Here is a 19,665-nt window from a genome sequence, read left to right as displayed (position 1 = left end):
ACATACAATAGCTTACTATTATTGTCTGAATTAACTAGAAAATAAAGGCATAAAACTAAAAGCAGTTGTGAATTAGGATCAGATATCGTGTATAGTTAATAGAACAAACATTGGGCATTGTTTTCAGACCTGTGAATGTGAGGTTCCTAACCTATGTGATTGTTTAATCTTATAGGACTTTATTTTTTTTTGTGATGCTGTTGCATCATGGATTAACCCAAAAGATGATCTCCGAGACATGTTCTGTAAGGTAATGTTTCTAGTATGACAGCATATCTGAACTGTGGTTATTTTTGAATCATTTTTTTTCTTGTTTTCTATTTCCATTATTAGGACTTACTGTATTTGTGGTCATGAAGGCTTTCTTGCAGTCATAAACTTTCAAACAAAACATCATAAAAATCTGATTTTTTTTCAACCTATATTTTTACAATGTCCAGCCTACTATGTTTTAGCTGCATTTGGAAGAAAAGGGGGTTTTATACCACATAGAAAACTTTTTTTACCTTTTTTTTTTCTTTTCTAGAAAATGAGATCTGTGTGGTTTAAGACCCACCACCCCCAGAAGAATTTTTTTTTTTTTAGAAATATCTAGAAAATTAAAAATGGAAAAATCTTTCAGTAGTATCCTGATCTGTTTATCTTGCTCCAGCTGAAAATAAGTTTTTGGGACTGCTTAACCCTCCTCAGAATTCCTCTTGGAAAAGCAAGTCTTCAAGAAACTTATGTACAGAGATAGCCAAGAATGCATCCTTAGACAAAATGTCAATAGAATTTAAGCAAAAGGACTGTTTGCCTTGTGTAAAATAAACAAAACACACATAGAGACAGAAAGTAATATGTTTATGCACTGGTGTCTTCAGTTAAAAACCAGAACAAAATAAACTTATTTCAGTTTCATGCACAGATGCTGTTATTGTTCAGTAGTGTGGCTTTCCTTGTGTGTTGTAAAATGAAATCTCCAGTTTTAGCAAGTATGTATGTCAAAAGTTAATGGTCCTCTTAAAGATAAACCAGAACATATTTCTAAGTACATACTTGGATTGTGGGCTAATATTGGCACTTCCTCTTCAAGTAATGCCAAGTGTGCACATCAGAACGCATTAGAACATTGGAATCCTGTCTTGAGTATCAAAGACAAAAATCCGACTGTCCTAGTTAGGAGACCTGATACCTGAGAAGCTTCGATGGAATATCAGGGTCAGGAAATGAATGGCTGTGAGTATTCTAGCATCAGCATAAGGAAACAGGAAATACAAGCTTAAAAGAAAGTCCAGGATGCTGTCTGTGATAGTTGTCCAAAGCAGTTTCAGTACATGTTTCTGTCCTGGTCCTTCAGCATTCAATACTTGCTTCAATAAGCTATGCTCCTCTTTTTCAGATTCTTTCCAGGATATTCACGTGGGATCTAATGCATTCAAAGTAGACACAGTGTTTCTTGGTCACTTGACATAAGGACATCCTTGCTTTTTAAAGTGTTTTTTTTTTGTGGTTTTTGCCAAGCAAGGACAGAGATAAAGCTTTCTTCAAGTGATGGCATACAAATTTTTTAGATGATTTCCTCATTGGAATGAGTTTTTATGTTAGTTAAATACATGATTATTGTAGTCCAGTTACATATTTTCCACCAATAATTATGCCTTTTAGAAATAATGAGAAAAAAATTTGTAGTCCCCCGAGGTCTTTCTCTTGATAGTGGATAGTGTTTGGGTTTTGGGGAGGTGGATTGGTTGGTTTGTTGGTTTTGGAGCACTAGAGCTAAGAGAGAAAATACTCCTTCCAAGAGCAAAGGTGCATGAGCTGCCAGTGTTGAGATCTGATGTATACCCTAATTGTATCACATTTTATAAAAGCAAGATATCTGAATACTGTAACTGAAGCTCAGTTGCTAACATTGTCATGTAAGATAAATTTTAAAAGTGCTCCTTTTGTTGTTCCTGAACATTCTTAGATTTTTTTGATACTTTCTTGGCAGCTGGCAAATCAGACTCTTTGGGTTAGATAAGAGAGGTGAATCTGTCTGTGGAAGGTCTCTTTCAGGGACAAAAGCAGTAAATTAACTTGTGACACTGTAATATTATTACTACATGCTGTTTAAGAACAGATCTGCTTGAGAAAGTTGTGTTGAAGGTGGACTCAGTATCATGAGCTTTAACTTGGACATTGCATTTTTTGTGAGGATGTTTTCATGATAGACTGTTCCACAACTGAGTACCCTTGAGTTTAAAAAAGAAAAACAAGCTGAAGCTTTAGAGACTGCATTATTTTCTATTAAGAGGAGCTAAAATACTAAGACCTTTTTGACAGTGTCATTCCATTTTTGTAGCTTTCAATTAATTTATTACATTGGAGGATCCAGACTGAAAGCTGTAGATTTGGGGTTTTTTTTTCCCTCTTATGCTATGGATCCCTGTTCTTTCAAAACACAAAAGATTTTAACAGCTTCCTTTTTAGTAACAGTTTTCTACAGGTTCCATGGAAAAAACACAGCTCTCACAGGATACTTTTCTTTTTTGCAAGAAATTGACAGGCATTCATTCTGTCAAATGCTGGTGGTGGTTCTGGCTCAGCTTTCCTCTGAGAGCATATTACAGGTTTAAAAAAAAAATAATGTGAACTCAGTAATCTTAACATATAAACTGCCAGTTGACAAAATGCTTAGCCTAACTCTGTGTTGTGACCATAGACATTAAAAGTACATATGTACACATATGTATATTTATATAGAATATATATTTATCTGAAATGGTGTGGTTTTTTCCTTTAGGAAAGACATTAGAATCATAGAATCACAAAAAAGTTTGGGTCGGAAGGGACTTTTAAGATCATCTAGTTCCAACCTACCACCACAGCCAGAAACACCTTTCACTAGACTAGGTTGCTCAATTCTCCATCCAACTTGGCCTTGAACACCTCTAGGGATAGGGAGTCCTCAACTTCTCTGGGCAACCTGTTCCAGTGTCTCATCACCTTCACGGCATCTAATCTAAACCTGCCCTCTTTCAATTTGAAGTCATTCTCCCTTGTCCTATCACTCCATGTCCTTGTAAAAAGTCACTCTCCAGCTCTCTTATAAGCCCTCTTTAGGTACTGGAAGGTGCTCTAAGGTCTCCTTGGGGCCTTCACTTCTCCAGGCTGAACAACCTCAACTCTCTCAGCCTGTCTTCATAGAAGAGGGCCTCCAGCCCTCTGATCAGCTTAGTGACCTTCTCTGGACTTGCTCCAACAGGTAAACATCTTTCTTGTGTTGAGGACCCCTGAGCTGCATGCAATACTCAAGTGGGGTCTCAGGAGAGCAGAGTAGAAGGGGAGAATCCCCCTCTCTCCACCTGCTGGCCACACTGCTTTGGATGCAGCCCAGGATACAGTTGGTATCTGGGCTGCAAGTGCATATTACTGAGTCATCTCAAGCTTTTTGTCCACAAACACAACTTGTATAAACTCCCTCTCCAGCTTTCTTCAGGTACCGGAAGGCTGCAATTAGATTACCCCAAAGACTTCTCTTTTCCAGGCTGAACAACCCCAGCTCTCTCAGCACATCTTTGTAGGAGAGGTGCTCCATCCCTCTAATCATCTTGATGGCCTCCTCTGGACTCGCTCCAACAGGTCCATGTCCTTCCTGTGCTGGGGACCCCAGAGTTGGATGCAATACTCCAGGTGGGGTCTCACCAGAGCAGAGGGGCAGAATCCCTTCCCTTCACCTGCTGGTTACACCTCTTGATGTAGCCCAGAATACAATTGGCTTTCTGTGCTGCAAACACACATTGCCAGCTCATGTCCAGCCTCTCATCCAACAGCACTCCCAAGTCCTTCTTGTCAGGGCTGCTCTCAATCTGTTCATCACCCAGCCTGTGTTGATACCAGGGTTTGCCCCAACCCAGGTGCAGCACCAGCACTTGGTCTTTTTAAACCTCATGTGATTCCCATGGGCAATGGGACTTGGACTTCTTGAACTTCATGAGGTTCACACAGACCCACCTCTCACACCTGTCCAGGTCCCTGTGGATGCTATCCCTTCCCTCCAGTGTGTCTATCCCACCACACAGCTCGGTGTCATTGGCAAACTTGCTGAGGGTGCACTCAATCCCACTGTCCATGTCACCAACACAGATGTTAAACAGTGCTGGTCCCAACACTGACCCCTGAGGACACCACTTGTCAGTGGTCTCTACTTAGACATTGAGCTGTTGACCACACTTGGAGTGTGACCATCCAGCCAATTCCTTACCCTCTGAGTGGTCCACCCATGAAATCCACGTCTCTTCAGCTGAGAGCCCAAGATGTAATGTGAGACTGTGTCAAATGCTTCGCACAAGTCCAGGTAGATGATATCAGTTTCTCTTCCCTCATCCACCACTACTGTAGCCTCATCATATAAGGCATATAAGGCCACCAAATTTTTCAGGCTTGTTTTGCCTTTGGTGAAGCCATGGTGGCTGTCAGCAATCACCACTTTATTTTTCATGTGCCTTAGTATAGTTTCCAGGAGGATCTGCTACATGACCCTGCCTGGAACCGAGGTGAGACTGACTGACCTGTTGTTCTCTGGGACTTCCTTATTTCCCTTTTTAAAAATGGGATTTATGTGTCTCCTTTTCCAGTCAGGGGAAACTTCACTGGACTGTCATGACATCTTAAATATGATGGATAGTGGCTTAGCCACTTCCTTGGCCAGTTCCCTCAGGACCAGTGGATGTATCTCATCAGGTCTCATGGACTTGTGCACCTTCAGGTACCCTAAATGGTTTTGAACCTGGTCTCAATCCCTGCTTTCATCTTCTGCAACTTGAACAGTGTATCTGGGACACTTGTTGGAGAAGACTGAGGGAAAAAAGTCATTGAGTACCTTAGCCTTCTCCATGTCCTGTGTAATCAGGTCTCCCATATCCTTCCTGAGTGGACTCATATTTTCCCCATTTTTTTCCTTTATCTCTGATAGACCTAAAGAAGCTTTTTTTGTTACCCTTGATGTCCTTGGCCAGGTTTAATTCTATCAGGGCTTTAGCTATCCGACTGTTTGGACAATCTCTCTGTATTCCTCCCAGGCTACCTTTCCGTGCTTCCACCCTCTGTAAGCTACCTGTTTGTGTTTAAGTTTGTCCAGGAGCTCCTTGTTCATCCACACAGTTGTTCTTCCCTGATTTCCTCTTTGTTGGAATGCATTGCTCTTGAGTCTGGAGGAGACAATCCTTGAATATCATCCAGCTCTCTTGGGCTCCTCTTCCCTCCAGGGCTCTATCCCATGGCACTCTACCAAACAGATCCCTGAAGACGCCAAAGTCAGCCCTCCTAAAATCCAGGGCAGTGAGCTTGTTGTGCACCCTCCTTGCTGCCTCAAGGATCTTGACCTCCACCATTCCATGGTCACTGCAGCCAAGGCTGCCCTTGAGCTTCACATTCCCCACCGGCCCCTCCTTGTTGGTGAGAACAAGGTCCAGCATAGCACCTCTCCTCATGGACTCCTCTTTCACTTGGAGAAGGAAGTTGTCATCAACACATTCCAGGAACCTTATGGATTGCCTGTACCCTGCTGTGTTGTCCCTCCAACAGATGTCAAGGTGGTTGAAGTCCCCCATGAGGACCAGGACTTGTGAATGTGAGGCCACTCCTATCTGTCTTCAGAAATCTCATCAGCTCAGTCTTCCTGGTTGAGTGGCCTGTAGCAGACCCCCACTATAATGTCACCTGTCCTTGACCTCCCTTTAATCCTGCCTCACAATCTCTTAGTCAGTTCTTCATCCATCCCCAGGCAGAGCTCTATGCACTCTAGATGGTCATTGGCATAGAGGGCAACACACCCTCCTCATCTCCCCTGGCCTATCCTTCATAAAGAGCCTGTATCCTTCCATTCCAGCACTTCAGTCATAGGAATCATCCCACCATGTCTCTGTGATTCCAATAAGATTATAGTCTTTCTCCTCCTGTTTGTTCCCTATGCTGCATACATTGGCATAGAGGCATTTATGTTGGGCCCCAGATGAAGTTGACTTTTTGTCTGGAGTGTCTGGAATTCCTTTGTGCTGCCCTTCAGGTTCTCTCCTGCTGGCCTTTGATCCTTCTTCAGCCTCTGAGTTCCTCTTGCTGGCTCCAGCATCTGTCTGCTATGAGTGAGATGGCATGGCATCCCACACCTTATCAATGTTAAACCTGATCATGTCCCCCTCCCCCATCATATTCTAGTTTAAAGCCCTGTCAATAAGCCCTGCTAGCTCTTGACCCAAGACCCTCTTCCTCCTTTGAGAAAGATGAATCTCATCTGAATCCAGCAAGCCAGGTGCCATGTAGGCCATCCCATTATCAAAGAAACCAAAATTTTGGCAGTAACACCAGTCATGGAGCCATGCATTAGTAGACTGGGTCCATCTGGTTTTTTCACTGTCACTTCCTGCACCTAGAAGAACAGAGGGAAAAATAACCTGTGCTCCTGCTTCCCTTACCAACCATCCCAAGGGCTTAAAGTCTCTTTTGATCACCCTTGAACTACGCTTTGTGACTTCATTGCCACTTGCACGGAGGACAAGCAATGAATAGCAGTCCAAAGGCCGAACCAGGCTAGGAAGTTTCCTGGACTTCCTTTTTCTCTTAGTACCATTTAAATATTAAACTGAGAAATTCAAATGGACAGATGCAGAATCCAGCAGTTAATGGCTTACTGCATATGCTGCTAGTAAATAATGATCGTGTATCTACTGTTTAATGATTATCTTGATTTCCCACCCTCCTCTCATTTGTAGATTCTTCATGGATTTAAAAATCAAGTTGGGGATGAGAACTGGAGGCGTTTCTCTGACCAGTTTCCTCTTCCCTTAAAAGAGCGCCTTGCAGCTTACTATGGAGTTTAACCTTATGCACTGTGCCTGCAGTCCCATAACTGGAGGTAAGCACACAAATCTTCCTTGCTGAACAGAGCTGTATAACAAGTCTTCCTCCCTGTTTACATTATATGAAACATAATTAATTCACTAGACTAAAATTTTTCAGATATCATGCAACAGCTACCTTTCCATACACACAGTAGTGTATCAATATAAGGTTGGAAATGTAGGTGTAACAATGTGCCTGTTTAGGTTTAATAAGCAAAACTATTATTATAACCCTTAAGCCATCATACTAAAGTAGCAGGCTCCCTTATGAATTAGTAGATGACTGATGTGGTCTAAGGCAGAGATATTTCCCTAGAATAGGAAAGCAAGTTTGTTAAGACACCAGCAATGAGAAGTTAAATACATTCATAACCACATACTATATTACCTTGGAATTGAATAAAGAATGTTATGTTAATCATAAAACAATAGAATATCCTAAGTTGGAAGAGACCCATCAGGATCACCAAGTCCAACTCCTGGCCTTGCACAGGACACCCCAAGAATCATACCATATACCTGAGAGCATTGTCCAAACACTTCTTGAACTCTGGCAGGCTCGGTGCTGTGACCAGTTCCCTGGGGAGCCCAACCACCCTCTGGGTGAAGAACCTTTTCCAAATATCCAATCTAAACCTCCCATGACACAATTTCAGGCCATCCCCTTGGGTCCTGTCCCTGGTCACTAGAGAGAAGAGATCAGTGCTTGCCCCTCCTCTTCCCCTCATGAGGAAGCTGTAGACTGCAGTGAAGTCTACCCTCTGTCTCCTCCACCCTGAACAAAGTGACCTCAGCCACTCCTTGTATGGCTTCTCCTCTAGACCCTTTACCATCTTCCTTGCCGTCCTTTGGACTATCTCTTACAGCTTTATATCTTTCTTATATTGTGGTGCCCAAAACTGCACACAGCACTTGAGGTGAGGTGGCCCCAGTGCAGAGCAGAGTGGAACAATCGCCTCCCTTGCCTGGCTGGTGAAGCTATGCCTGATGCACCCCAGGACATGGTTGGCCCTCCTGGCTGCCAGGGCACTACTGACTCACATCCAACTACCAATTGACCAGGACCCCCAGGTCCCTTTCTGCGTTACTGCTCTCCAGCCTCTTGTTCTCCTGTTTGTCTGTACATGGAGGGTTGCCCCGTCCTAGGTGCAGAATGTGGCACTTTTCTTTGTTAAGCTCCATATGGTTGGTGATTGCCCAGCCCTCTAATTTGTCAAGGTCTCTCTGCAGAGCCTCTCTGCCTCTCTGCCCTTGAGGGAGTCAATAGGTCCTCCCAGTTTAGTGTCATCAGCAATCTTAGTATCCCTTCAAGTTACGCATCCAAGTCATTTATCAAGATGTTGAAGAGCAATGAGCCTAAGATGAAGCCCTGCGGAACCTCATTAGTCACTGGTCAGAAGCCTGATGTAACCCCATTTACTATAACTTTTTGTGCCTGACCCATGAGCCAGTTTTTCACCCATTGCATGTTTATCCAGCTGTGTGCTGGACATTTTGTCCAGAAAGATACTGTGAGAGAATATTGAAAGCTTTACTGAAATTCCGAACAGACTTCTCTTGGTCAACTCGGTGGATTATCTTGTTGTAAGAGGAAATAAAGTCTTACAAGCAGGACTTTCCCCTCATGAAGCCATGCTGGCTGTGACCCATGACTTGTCCTTGAGGTGTTTTTCATTAACTCCCAGAGTAATGCCACAGCACTGGTGAAAAGGGCAGAGCAAATGACATCATCTGCCTGGACTTATGCAAGGCATTTCACACTGTCCTGTATGACATCTTTGTCTCCAAATTGGAGAGACATGGATTTGATGGATGGACCACTCAGTGGATAAAGAACTGGCTGGATGGCTACATGCAAAAAGTTGTGGTCAACAGCTCATTGTCTACATGGAGACCAGGGATGAGTGGTGTCCCTCAGGAATTGGTGCTGAGGCTAATACTGTTCAACATCTTTGTTGATGACATGGACAGTGGGATTGAGGCCATCCTCAGCAAATTTGCTGATGACACTGAGCTGTGTGGTGGGATAGACACACTGGAGGGAAGGGATGGCATCCACAGGGACCTGGACAGGTGTGAGAGGTGGGTCTGTGGAAACATCATGAAGTTCAACAAGGCCAAGTTCAAGGTCTTACACCTGGATTGTGGCAATTCCAGACACATCTACATGTTGGGCAAAGTGATTAAGAGCAGCCCTGCAGAGGATTTGGAGTGATGGTTGATAAAAAACTCAACATGAGCTGGCAATGTGTTCTCACAGCCCAGAAAATCAACAGAATCCTGGGCTGCATTCAAACGAGCACGACCAGCAGGTTGAAGGAGGTGACTCTTCCCTTCTACTCTGCTCTTGCGACCCTCCCCCCCCCTTGCGTACAGTTCTGTTGTCCCTATCTTGGGTTTTTGTAACTAAAAAAAAAAAGTATATTCGATTTCATCCGTAGAAAGCAGTTGGGGAATCGTTTTGGGTTTTTTTATATCTCTTGTAACTCCAGGGGGGAGGAGGGTGGATGCCTTCTGATAATAGACCAGCTGTTAAAACCAGGTGGGGCAGTGTTTCTTATCTCTTTCATCAACTTTGTCCACCATCTGGGGGGAATATCTTCTTTTAATGGGCCATTAAGGCTCACCAATGACATGACACATTACATCATGCCATTGTGAGATGCACCACCCAGTGGGGAGGAGCCAACCATTCCCTACCCAGATAAAAATGGGGACACAGGGACCCCAGGCATCCTCTTTTGCACTGGATTCTCGGAGGAAGACTGGACTCATCTCACCACCCCTGAACCTGTCTACAGGATCATCTCTACTTCAACAGAACCACATCTGTCACTCCATGAGGACTTATTTGGACTGCTTCAAACACCCTGACCAACAGGGTGTCAGGTCGTATTCCCGACTCCATCAGGGTTTTCTAGGACTTTTGTTTGTTTGCTTGCTTGTTTTTTTGTATTACTGCATTTACATTTTTTAATATTCCTAGTAAAAAACTGTTATTCCTATTCCCATATTTTTGCCTGAAAGCTCCTAATTGCAAAATTGTAATAATTTGGAGAGAGGGGGTTTTACATTCTCCATTGCAAGGGAAACTCCAGTTTTCCCTGACCTGTCTTTCCAAACCAAGACAGTCCCCAACATAAGGGCACAGAACTGTTGGAGCAAGTCCAGAGGAGGCCGCTAAGTTGATTAGAGGACTCAAGCACCTCACCTATGGAGACAGGCTGAAAAAGTTGGAGCTGTTAAACCTGGAGAAGGTTTTGTGGAGACCTCATAGCAACCTTCCAGTATCTGAAGGGGTCCTATAGGGAAGCCAAAGAGGGACTCTTTGTCAGGAACTGTAATGATTGGACATGGTGCAATGGGTACAAATTGAAAGGGGAAATTTAGATTAGATATTTAAAAGAATTTTTTTACTGTGAGGGTGTTGAGACACTGGAACAGGTTGCCCAGGGAATTTGTGGATTCCTCAACCTTGGCAGTGTTCAAAACTAGGCTGGATAAGGCCTTGAGCAACCTGGTCTAGTGGAAGGTGTCCCTGCCCATGGCAGGGGGGGTTGAGACTAAATGATTTTTAATGTCCGTTCCAACCCCTTAACATTCTATGATTCTATGATTGGTGTCATTGTCCTGGCTGTGTGGTCTATAGTAGACTCCCTTGATGACATCCACATTATTTGCTTGTCCATTAATCCTTACCCAAAGTTTCTCAACTGTGCCATTGCCAACTGCAAGCTCCCTATATTCGCTTGTCCATTGCATACAGTGCCACCCCCTACCTTGTCTGCCCTGCCTATCCCCCCGAGGAGCCTGTAACCATCCAACATGGCTCTCCAGTCATAGGACTCATCTCACCAGGTTTCACTTATGCCACTGTGTTGGGGATTATGAATAGTACTCCTCAATTCAGTGCCTCTACCAAGGCTGTTCCAAGGTAGATGCCACTCACTCCCTCCTCCCCTTTCACCTTCCCCTTCCCACACCAGGGATGGAGTTGAGAATTGGAGGCACAAAAAGGTGAAAATCACAGGTCAAGATAAAAACAATTTTCTGGAAACAGCAACGAGATAAGGAAACAGTAATACCAACTATTAATAACAAAAGGTATAAGACAAAGAAATGATTTACATATAAAGTCAAACAATACTGGATCGTTTCACCTGCCACTGGAAAGGAGAAGGCGAGTCCCTCCTCCTCCATAAGTGAGGCCTTCACAAGTGAGGTGAGATGGTATCAAATACCATTAGGGTCTGGCCATGCCCCCCTGCTGGCTACTGTTAAAAATTACCCCTGTCCTGGCCAAAACTAGGACACAATGATGCCATAGCTCAGGGACTGGGCCAAGGCTTTGAGCTCCTCTTGCTTGTTTCCTCATGCTGTGCGCATTGGTACAGAAACATTTCAAGTGTGGTTCATTGTAGCCCATACCTTGTGTGGCAGATTGAAGAATCTCACTGGCAGTCAGTCCCTCAGATTTGAGTGTGCCATTCCACTGATCATCTCTGGCAAGCCTGGTTTTGTCCCTTTCCCCATTTCAGTCTAGTTAAAGCTCTATCAGTGAGCCCCACTAACTCCAGTGCAAAAACCCTTTTTCCCCTCTGAGAAAAATGCATCCCGTCAGATGTCAGCAGTCCTGGTGTTTTATGTAATCTATGATTTTCTTGACTGTAGACATCGATGTTTTGTGCATGCTGATGTTCCACTTTATGCACCAATTCACAATTGTTATAGTTCTGTCTGGAGAATGATTCAACTTCAGAAAAGAACAGTGACTGTGCACTCTAGAATACTTTCAATTCTTATACTACCTTGCTTTGTATGCTGTTTGTTCACAATTTATAAATCAAGCTTTCCACATGTAGTGTGATACTGTGAAGACATTATTATACTACCCAGAAAAAGAGGGCAAATTAAGTTTATTCATTCAGTCTTTATATAAATTTGATACTTGCTCTAGAATTTTTGTGCTGAAATTATGAGTGAATCATGCAATTCTGTTTTATTGTTGAATGGACAACTATTTAAAAGTCAGCCTGAGTTTTGTCAGTCAGTGACATAAAAAATTGAATTATATTTTTAGCTGATCAATGGGTTAAAAAATAAACCATTTTCAAGCACTTACATATTTATAAATTAGGGAATTTTAGTTCTGAAATAAGTGGTTTTTTTCATCCTAATGGAGCGGATTCCAAAGTGGTAAAATTGGCAGTTAGTCTCAGCCATAGTGTCTCTGCAGTACAAAACATCTTGTTTAATCCACCTAAAAGTTAAATTGTTAGGTTAGTAGAAGATATCTTTGATGTTCTTTCTCAAACTCCTTCATAATCTTGTACTAAAAAGTCACAAGCTTGTTAGAATATATAGGACTGCTTTTATCTTAAATCTAAGCCACAATAGTGGAATTGTCAGTCTACCTTTAAAGTATATGGTGTTATTTCATGAATTTATTTGGTACAAATGGGCTCTTTTCTTAAAAGGGAAAATCTAGGCTTAAATTTGTTTTTACATTAAGGGTTGGCACCTACCACATAAAAAAGGCAAAATGCTCTTTGTTTATGCACTGATCTGTCAGTTAAGGTTCAAGATAAGATTTAACTATGCCTCTCTCTTTTCCTTTTACAGGTCCTTCAGTCTGGGAGACTATGAGGGAGACTCTGCACCCAGGGAAAATGTTACCCTTTGCTGGGGGGAAGGGTAAACCAGTAGGGAATACAGTACAGTCCCAACCCTACTGGGAGGGGTGGGAGGGAGGTGTTGCTGTACTAAGTCAATGTTGGGAAATGTTTTAACATCTGGAGCCTTTGTCGGTGGAAATAGTCTCCTATTACAACTCTGCACTGGATGTGAAGAAGAAAAAAAGTCTATTAACAAAACAGCACATTCTGGATTATTGTGGGGAATTGTACCAAAATAAGAACCATACAATTGAACCATAGGGATACATAAAGAGGAAAACTATTTTACGCACAATAAAGGAAACCTACAAATGGAGGTCACAGACAGTAAAAGGCTTTCTTTTTTTCTTTTTTTCTTTTGTTTTTTTAAAGTAAGGATTTTCTGCATTATTTTATCCTGCTTAATGGGACTCCTAGATAATTTGCATGTTAATGAATAACTCAAATTAAATTAGTACAGTTAAAAGGCAGCTTGTGTCAGTATTAGGAGCAGGCACTTGCAGTGTACAATATAGAAACCCCATCATAAATTAATAGAGGTTAAGCTGGACAAAATGAAGAAACCTGCAATCTGCAAATGAGTCACTCCTTTCATCTTTGGAGTAAGGGAAGGGATAAATCAAAGAAAAGATTCACATCTAAATTTTTGCATTTATAAAAGTTGAAGTAGCATCATTTGGTTATTGTAATTAATTAGCTTTAATTTCTAGAGTAAGGCATTATTCTTAACATGCAGTTTAAGGTTCAGGCATGCATTCTGGCTCATAGTGATCAGAGGTAATTTAAATTAGTGGGAAAGTAGCATGCTTACATCACAGAGTGAAATTGGTATACATTTACCTATGTGACACCAGTCGTATGTTGCAGTTTACCAATTCAATATAGCCCTGCAGTTAAAATTCTTTTTCTGAGATTCTGTGGATCTTATTTTTATTAAGAATATAGTTATAACGTACTGTAGTTAACAACTAAGCCTTGAAATACCTTTTTGAAATACCTTTTTAGGATCTGTTAAGATTAAGATTCATATTGTATTGTGTGTAACCTGCACAATGTGGAAAGCTGATATAACTGTGCAAAATATTTGCCTCTGTGCTGTCAGTGTGATGTGCTTTCTGCATGGTTATATGCTAGTGATTTTTAGCAGAATCTCTAAAAAGGAGTTACATGGTAAGACCCGTTAAAGGCTGCATAAATGTTAATTCGCACATAAAGACAATTGTAGAAGTTGATGACAATTGCTATATTTGTGTTTATTCCCACTCATTGTATTACTTTTTATGCCTAATTTTTGTTCACAGCATGAACTTAGAGATGTTTAAGTTAGTGGATGTAATGCAGGGTATCTATAATGTATGGGCATGTGTTGGTGGCCCTTTGTGATATAATTAAATGGACTAGGGTGGAAGTTTAAAGCTAGAGTGAAAGCTGGTCTGGATCCTCTTAATTTCATTTGTTTAGCTTTTCTGTTGATTTTTTTTTCATTTTTTCTCTACTTACATGTATTCCTGTGAATAAATCTTTGTTAAGGTAATCCTTTACTTTTCTTTCAATGTGTATTTTTTTATGTACTGTGAATATGAAATCCTAACTGGTAAACTTGATCTTGCGTTTATCTGAAAATGGCAAGTCTCTATTTAGATTGCCTAAAGAGTATCCCATGATTTTAAAGGAAAATGGAGAGATTTAGCTGTGCTGGTCAGAGGTGAAACTGCACCTTTCCATTTTTCAAGTTCTACATTATTAACCTGCAATACAAAACTAAGCCATAACAGTCTTTTTACAGATTTCTTTTCTCACCTTTGCATTGCAAAGTTGGATATTGGATAACAGTTTGGGTTTTGGTTTCTTTTTGGTGTTTTGTGGTTTGTTTGTGGGGTTTTGTTTTTTTTGGTTTGGTTTGGTTTTTGGTTTTGGTGGGTTTTTTTTTGTTTTGGTTTTTTTTTGCAGTTGTTTTGTGGTATTTTTTAAGAACTTGCTGCTCTTTGCATGGTTCTGTTCTTTGAGTGCTAAATGATTTAGCCATTGCACTGAAGTTTGAGCTGTATGACTGTGGACTTATAAATGCTGTTATGCTGTTTTAAGAGTTTGGAGGGAGGGGTGTTAGCATGCACATTTTAAATGTGTCCCACTCTCCACCCCGTCCTTTTTTGGTTTTTGTGGCTTTGCAAATATGAATGGATTATACCTGAAAAATAGTTTGAACATGTACTGTATGAAGTATATTCACTAATGCTAGTACATAGTATTTATTCAATTTGGTCTAATTTGCATGTGATAACTTCCTTTCAAATGACATTGCTTTGGTAGCAAATAGAAAATTCTTTCTTAACTAATAGCACTGAAGAAAATTCATACGAGTTTTAGTCACTAAAAACACTTGGAAATCAATTTTGGAAGAAGAAAAAATCAATAGGATATTATTTTAGACACAAATTTGCTATAGTTTTGAGTGCATTTGATTATTAGGGAAGAGTTTCAGAGAAGTGACATTAAAACAAATTGTAGAATAGAAAACCTACCTAAATAATACTGTACCATTGCAGCTAAAATCTGGGTTTAACTAAACTGTTTAAATTTCAGAAAGCCCCTTTAACCACATAAACCCACTTCACCTCACATTACCTTAGGATACTGCTTTTGTACATAGTATTTTAATAGGTATTCATACAGATATGAACTGATCTGGTATAACAGCAAAGAAAATAATTCAAGGAAGAAATAAACAGTACTGACAAAATAGTCTGTTGTATCAGTAAGTTCCCTTGTGGTATATTTTAAAGCAAATAAACTATATTCCTAATGCATAATATAGTGCAGAGATTTGCAGAAGCCATTTAGAGTCTGATCTGAAGCAAGAAAAGTTCTGAATCAGCATTAACAGTTATAATTCAATTATTGCATCATGGGATAAATAAAAAGCATTTAAATTCTTGTAGTGTAGGCTTGACAGTTCTTGAATGTTGACTGAAAGTTTATACTGGTAGAATTGTGAGTGTTACATTCCAGTGTTTCTGCCACTTGGCATGCTAAATGTACAGCTTTTTTTGCTCCTTACACACTGAATAAAGTGCTGTTAGTCTGCTAAGCTACAAAAATAGCCGCTGCTAAGTAATGGTGTAGATTTTCTACTTGAATAGTTTTGTTTTAGGAGCCTCAGGAGGTCACTGTTTACTGTTTTTTATATATGTCTTTTTCCTGTTTTAAGTTTACCTTTTTGAAGGATTCAGAGTGAAGAAAAGCTGCTGATCAACCTAAGCTGATAACAGAAAGGATATTTAAAATCCTTTTAAAATGCATCTTTTTGGCAGTTCTAAATTGCTGTGAAATTATACGTTCAATACTAAATTTTTTTTCTTTATACATTCAGGAAACAACTCTTCATTTAGGAAAAACTGATTAGAATAGTTAATTATTCTAAGCAGGGCAAGAAAATATAATCAATTTTATAATTTTTTTTCAAAGCGTGATTATTTTCTAAATTGCTGAATATGTATATATTTAAATTGTAATGAGCTAATTCTTATGCTTTTGTTTATTGCTCCTTAAAGCTTGTACTCAAAAGATCAATTTTGGAAGAATGAGTTTAAAACTTATAATAATTATAATTTCTAAAAGTTATGAAGCAGCATAGGTTTTGTAACTAGAATTAATGATAGACTGTGGATTTGGTGGGGGTTTTTTTAGGACTTTTATGTAAACATCAATTTTCATTACTTATACTGCATTTATTGTATAATAATAAAATGTATATTTTAAAGCTTCAAGTAGTTTTACTCAAGTGAAAGTCATTGCTACTTAGAAATATTCAAATACTAGCTTTATCTCAGGTGAATACTCTTGTAACCTTTTTGTTCAGAACACACACATAAAAATGTGTCTTAATTATATCAGTTTATGTATTTTATATTATGGAGCTCCTCTGTCTTAAACTTACTCAAAATTAACCTTCTACTGTTGGACAATAATGACTTTTGCTTCACCTGTTGTTTCATATTGAAAGTATTAACAGATAAAAGTGCAAAAATATTCTTCCCTTGAGGAGAATGCATCCATATTCAAACAACTGAAATATTTTTTGAAAAATGCTTTAAATGTAACATTGTGTTAGAAATCTTTTCTTTCAGATTTTGTCAAGGAAAGAAGTTTCAAATTAACTCGAATTGCTTTGATGCTCTCTCTCTTTTATGAGCATAAATGCATAAAGCTTCTACACAGAGTCTAAAGAGTAACTTTTTATCTTAGATAAAGGTTAAGCTCTACAGTGAAATGACTGCTGTAAATTGCAAAACATCCTGCAGTTACTTGAAGTAGATGCTGATGTGGTTTGCATACATATTTGTGATATATTACATATTTCCAGTAGTCTCATCTTGAGTAAGTAAAGCTTGATCAGTAGCTGTGTATTTCACTCACCTATGCATTCAGCAGAATGACTTGCACCATCAGTCTACTTTTTTTTTGTCTGATACTGATGCTTGCTCTTTGCACATAATGGTTGGAGCAAGCCAGTTTTGGATAAGTAGTTTAAATGGAAAACTCTGAGGTGAGTACTCTTGTTGCTTGCCTTGTAGAGTATATTCTCCTAAAATAATAAGGATACTCACTTGAATGTATTTGTGAGGGCAGTTAAAATGTTTATAAAAGATGGATCCCTGTCTGGTATTACACTATACTTTTTAAGTCAAGTCTGCATCTCAAAGAATTCAGTGCTTATAGTGTGTCAGTTTTCTATAAGCTGGTTCTATTGTGCTACTTTCACCTAAGGTATCTAATTCCTTACTTTGGGTGAACAACAAAACTGAGAAGACCTAGGTGGTCTTTGTGGGAAAATTATTAGGAAAAAAAGATGGGTATAAGCAGGTTTCTTTGGCTGTTGAAATCCTGAGTGTAATTCTTTCCTTTTTCATGGGAAGAAATAGGTAGCTATGTATGGCTGACTTACTAATACTGAGCACTTCTAAAATTTTCAGTTGGATGCAGTACAGAAAATAATTTAAAATTAAAGATGACTGATCTTTCTGCTGACAACTTAGGTTGTATGAGTTTTGCTTGAAAGCTTTAAAACTGATGTTTCTGTGTCTGCCACAATGTTGGAATGTATCCTTCAAACATATCCTCCTGCAACCTTTCAAACTGTACTAAATTGAGTGATATTTCTTTAAGTCTGCCTATTTGCTAACAGAACTTCATTTTAAATAGATTATTGTTTTAATTTTTGATAGCTTGCTGAATTTTAGAGTTTTTGGGACCACCAAATATTTTAAATCATACAGAGAATATATATTGTACTGTAGTAATTTTGTATCTACATTTGTATGATGTGACATAATAGATGTGGATGCCAATCACTGCTTCACTATGTTAATAAAGTTGTTAAAATATATATGCTGCATTCCAATTTTTAATGAAAGATGAAAATGTGTTCAGCTTGTGTTTTGTCTGACAGTAGGGTACTCTTCTGGTTCACACATGTAAATTCTGGAGTCTCTTGAATAAGGAGGATTTTAATTTTTTGTGAATGAAAATGATCTTTGGATAAGTTAAGGTCAGTTTAGATGTTTTATCCTACTTGGGGGCTGATAAATGTAGACATAGGAGGTTTACCTGAACTGAAATAATGTTCATGGGGTGATACTGGTAACTGCTCTACCACTGAGAAATGTTACATTGCCTACATTTTTGTTTGAAACAGCTGAGGCTAGCTAGCTAAATCTGACCAAATGAGGATGTCCCAAATATAGATTCTACCCAGTGTGCAAGAAGCCAATCCACATACAGTCAAGGTATTTGTTTAATTCATGTCTGCACAGAGATGGGTGCTGGGTGATGAATCCACAAAGCTGGCACACCTTCAGTGTGTTAGTTACCTGCTTCCATAAACTTCAAACATGGAAAGATCATAACCTCAGGTATATGAAACAATATAAAGCTACATTCATTGGTGAAATATTTTTTCACTCAAAGACACAGTACCCATTTATTTTATCACACATACTCCATAGGGAAGGAGCTTATGCATGTAAGGGGCTTCTATAGATATGAATTTTACTATGCTGGTTATCTGACTGTCTTGGTTTTAAAGACAGGTATCTGCTAGAAAGGGGGTAGGACCTCCCTAGAGATGGAGAATTCAAATCCTCTCTCTCCAAATTATTCTAATTTAGAAAATTAAAGGGGCTTTCAGACAGAGGTATGGGGATAGGAATAACAGTTCTTTACTAGTATATATGACAAAACAACAAACAAGCAAACAACTACAGCATTAATAATAAACAGGACTAAGAACCTTGAGGGCTTTCTTTCACAAAAAAACTCAGGGCAGTTTGATCTTGGTGCCCTTGCAGGACTCCGAGAGGCTGAGCTGGAATGGTGGAAAGTCCCGGGCTGGTGGATGAGATGAGCTCTGCGCTGGTAGCTGGAGCAGCAGGGGTGTCTCAGCAGAGCTGGGCAGTGCAGGGCTACAGAGTGGCAGGAAAGCCTCAAAGCTCCGAACAAACAGTGGCGGTGGGGGGAGGGCCGGAGAAAGCGAGCTCAGGATTCCCAGGTACATGAGCAGATGATGGTCGATTTCCCAGGACGAGACGGAATGATGGCTGTGAACTCTTCCTGCAGCAAGGGGCATCTTGACTGTCTTCCTCGATACTGAGAGCAAGAGTGCACCACTGCCCCCTCCCCAGTTCTTTTACCTTTCCCAAAGCTCACTTATCTCTCTCTTCTGAGGGACACTCCCAGACACTCAAAAACAATAGGTGTAGCCTTGTGCTGCCATCTCCTTCAACTACTCTCTTTGTTCTGGCTAAGTACTGTTGGTAAGGTTTCTTAGAAACTTATGGGAAAAAATTCTGTAAGTGAAAAAAGAAGCAAATCTAACCCCCAACACTGACTAGTTATCACAAAAGTTCAATCGAAAGACTTGTTTGGTCTTATCAATAGTTTGTTCCTGCATTATCTCCTTGTTTGGTAAATTTATGGTGCCATTCCTCCTCTGCTGCTCACTTATTTAGTAGATGTATGGTGTTATATTGTTCTCACTTCTCAATGCGGCCTTGTGGTGTCATTCTCATTTGTGTTTGTCAAGAATTAAGTAAAAATTGGAATAAGCTAAAACTAAATGAAAATTATTC

The 19,665-nt window shown here is 39.9% G+C and overlaps 1 protein-coding gene across 1 annotated transcript in view; it reads left to right on the top strand.

The window, feature by feature from the left end:
• LOC134565212 (transportin-1-like) overlaps positions 1–17,924 on the top strand; it is a 105,765-nt gene extending 87,841 nt beyond the window's left edge. The window contains exons 23-25 of the mRNA XM_063424698.1: positions 176–250; positions 6,735–6,877; positions 12,486–17,924. Coding sequence (XP_063280768.1) covers positions 176–250; positions 6,735–6,842 — 183 coding nt within the window. The 3' untranslated portion in view covers positions 6,843–6,877; positions 12,486–17,924. The remainder of the gene's footprint in view (positions 1–175; positions 251–6,734; positions 6,878–12,485) is intronic.
• The last annotated feature ends 1,741 nt before the right edge of the window (positions 17,925–19,665 follow it).

The sequence above is a fragment of the Prinia subflava genome (assembly GCF_021018805.1).
Source record: "Prinia subflava isolate CZ2003 ecotype Zambia chromosome W unlocalized genomic scaffold, Cam_Psub_1.2 scaffold_39_NEW, whole genome shotgun sequence".
Taxonomy (NCBI): domain Eukaryota; kingdom Metazoa; phylum Chordata; class Aves; order Passeriformes; family Cisticolidae; genus Prinia; species Prinia subflava.
The sequence above is the reverse complement of the archived record's forward strand: the minus strand, read 5'-3'. Positions and strand labels throughout refer to the sequence as shown.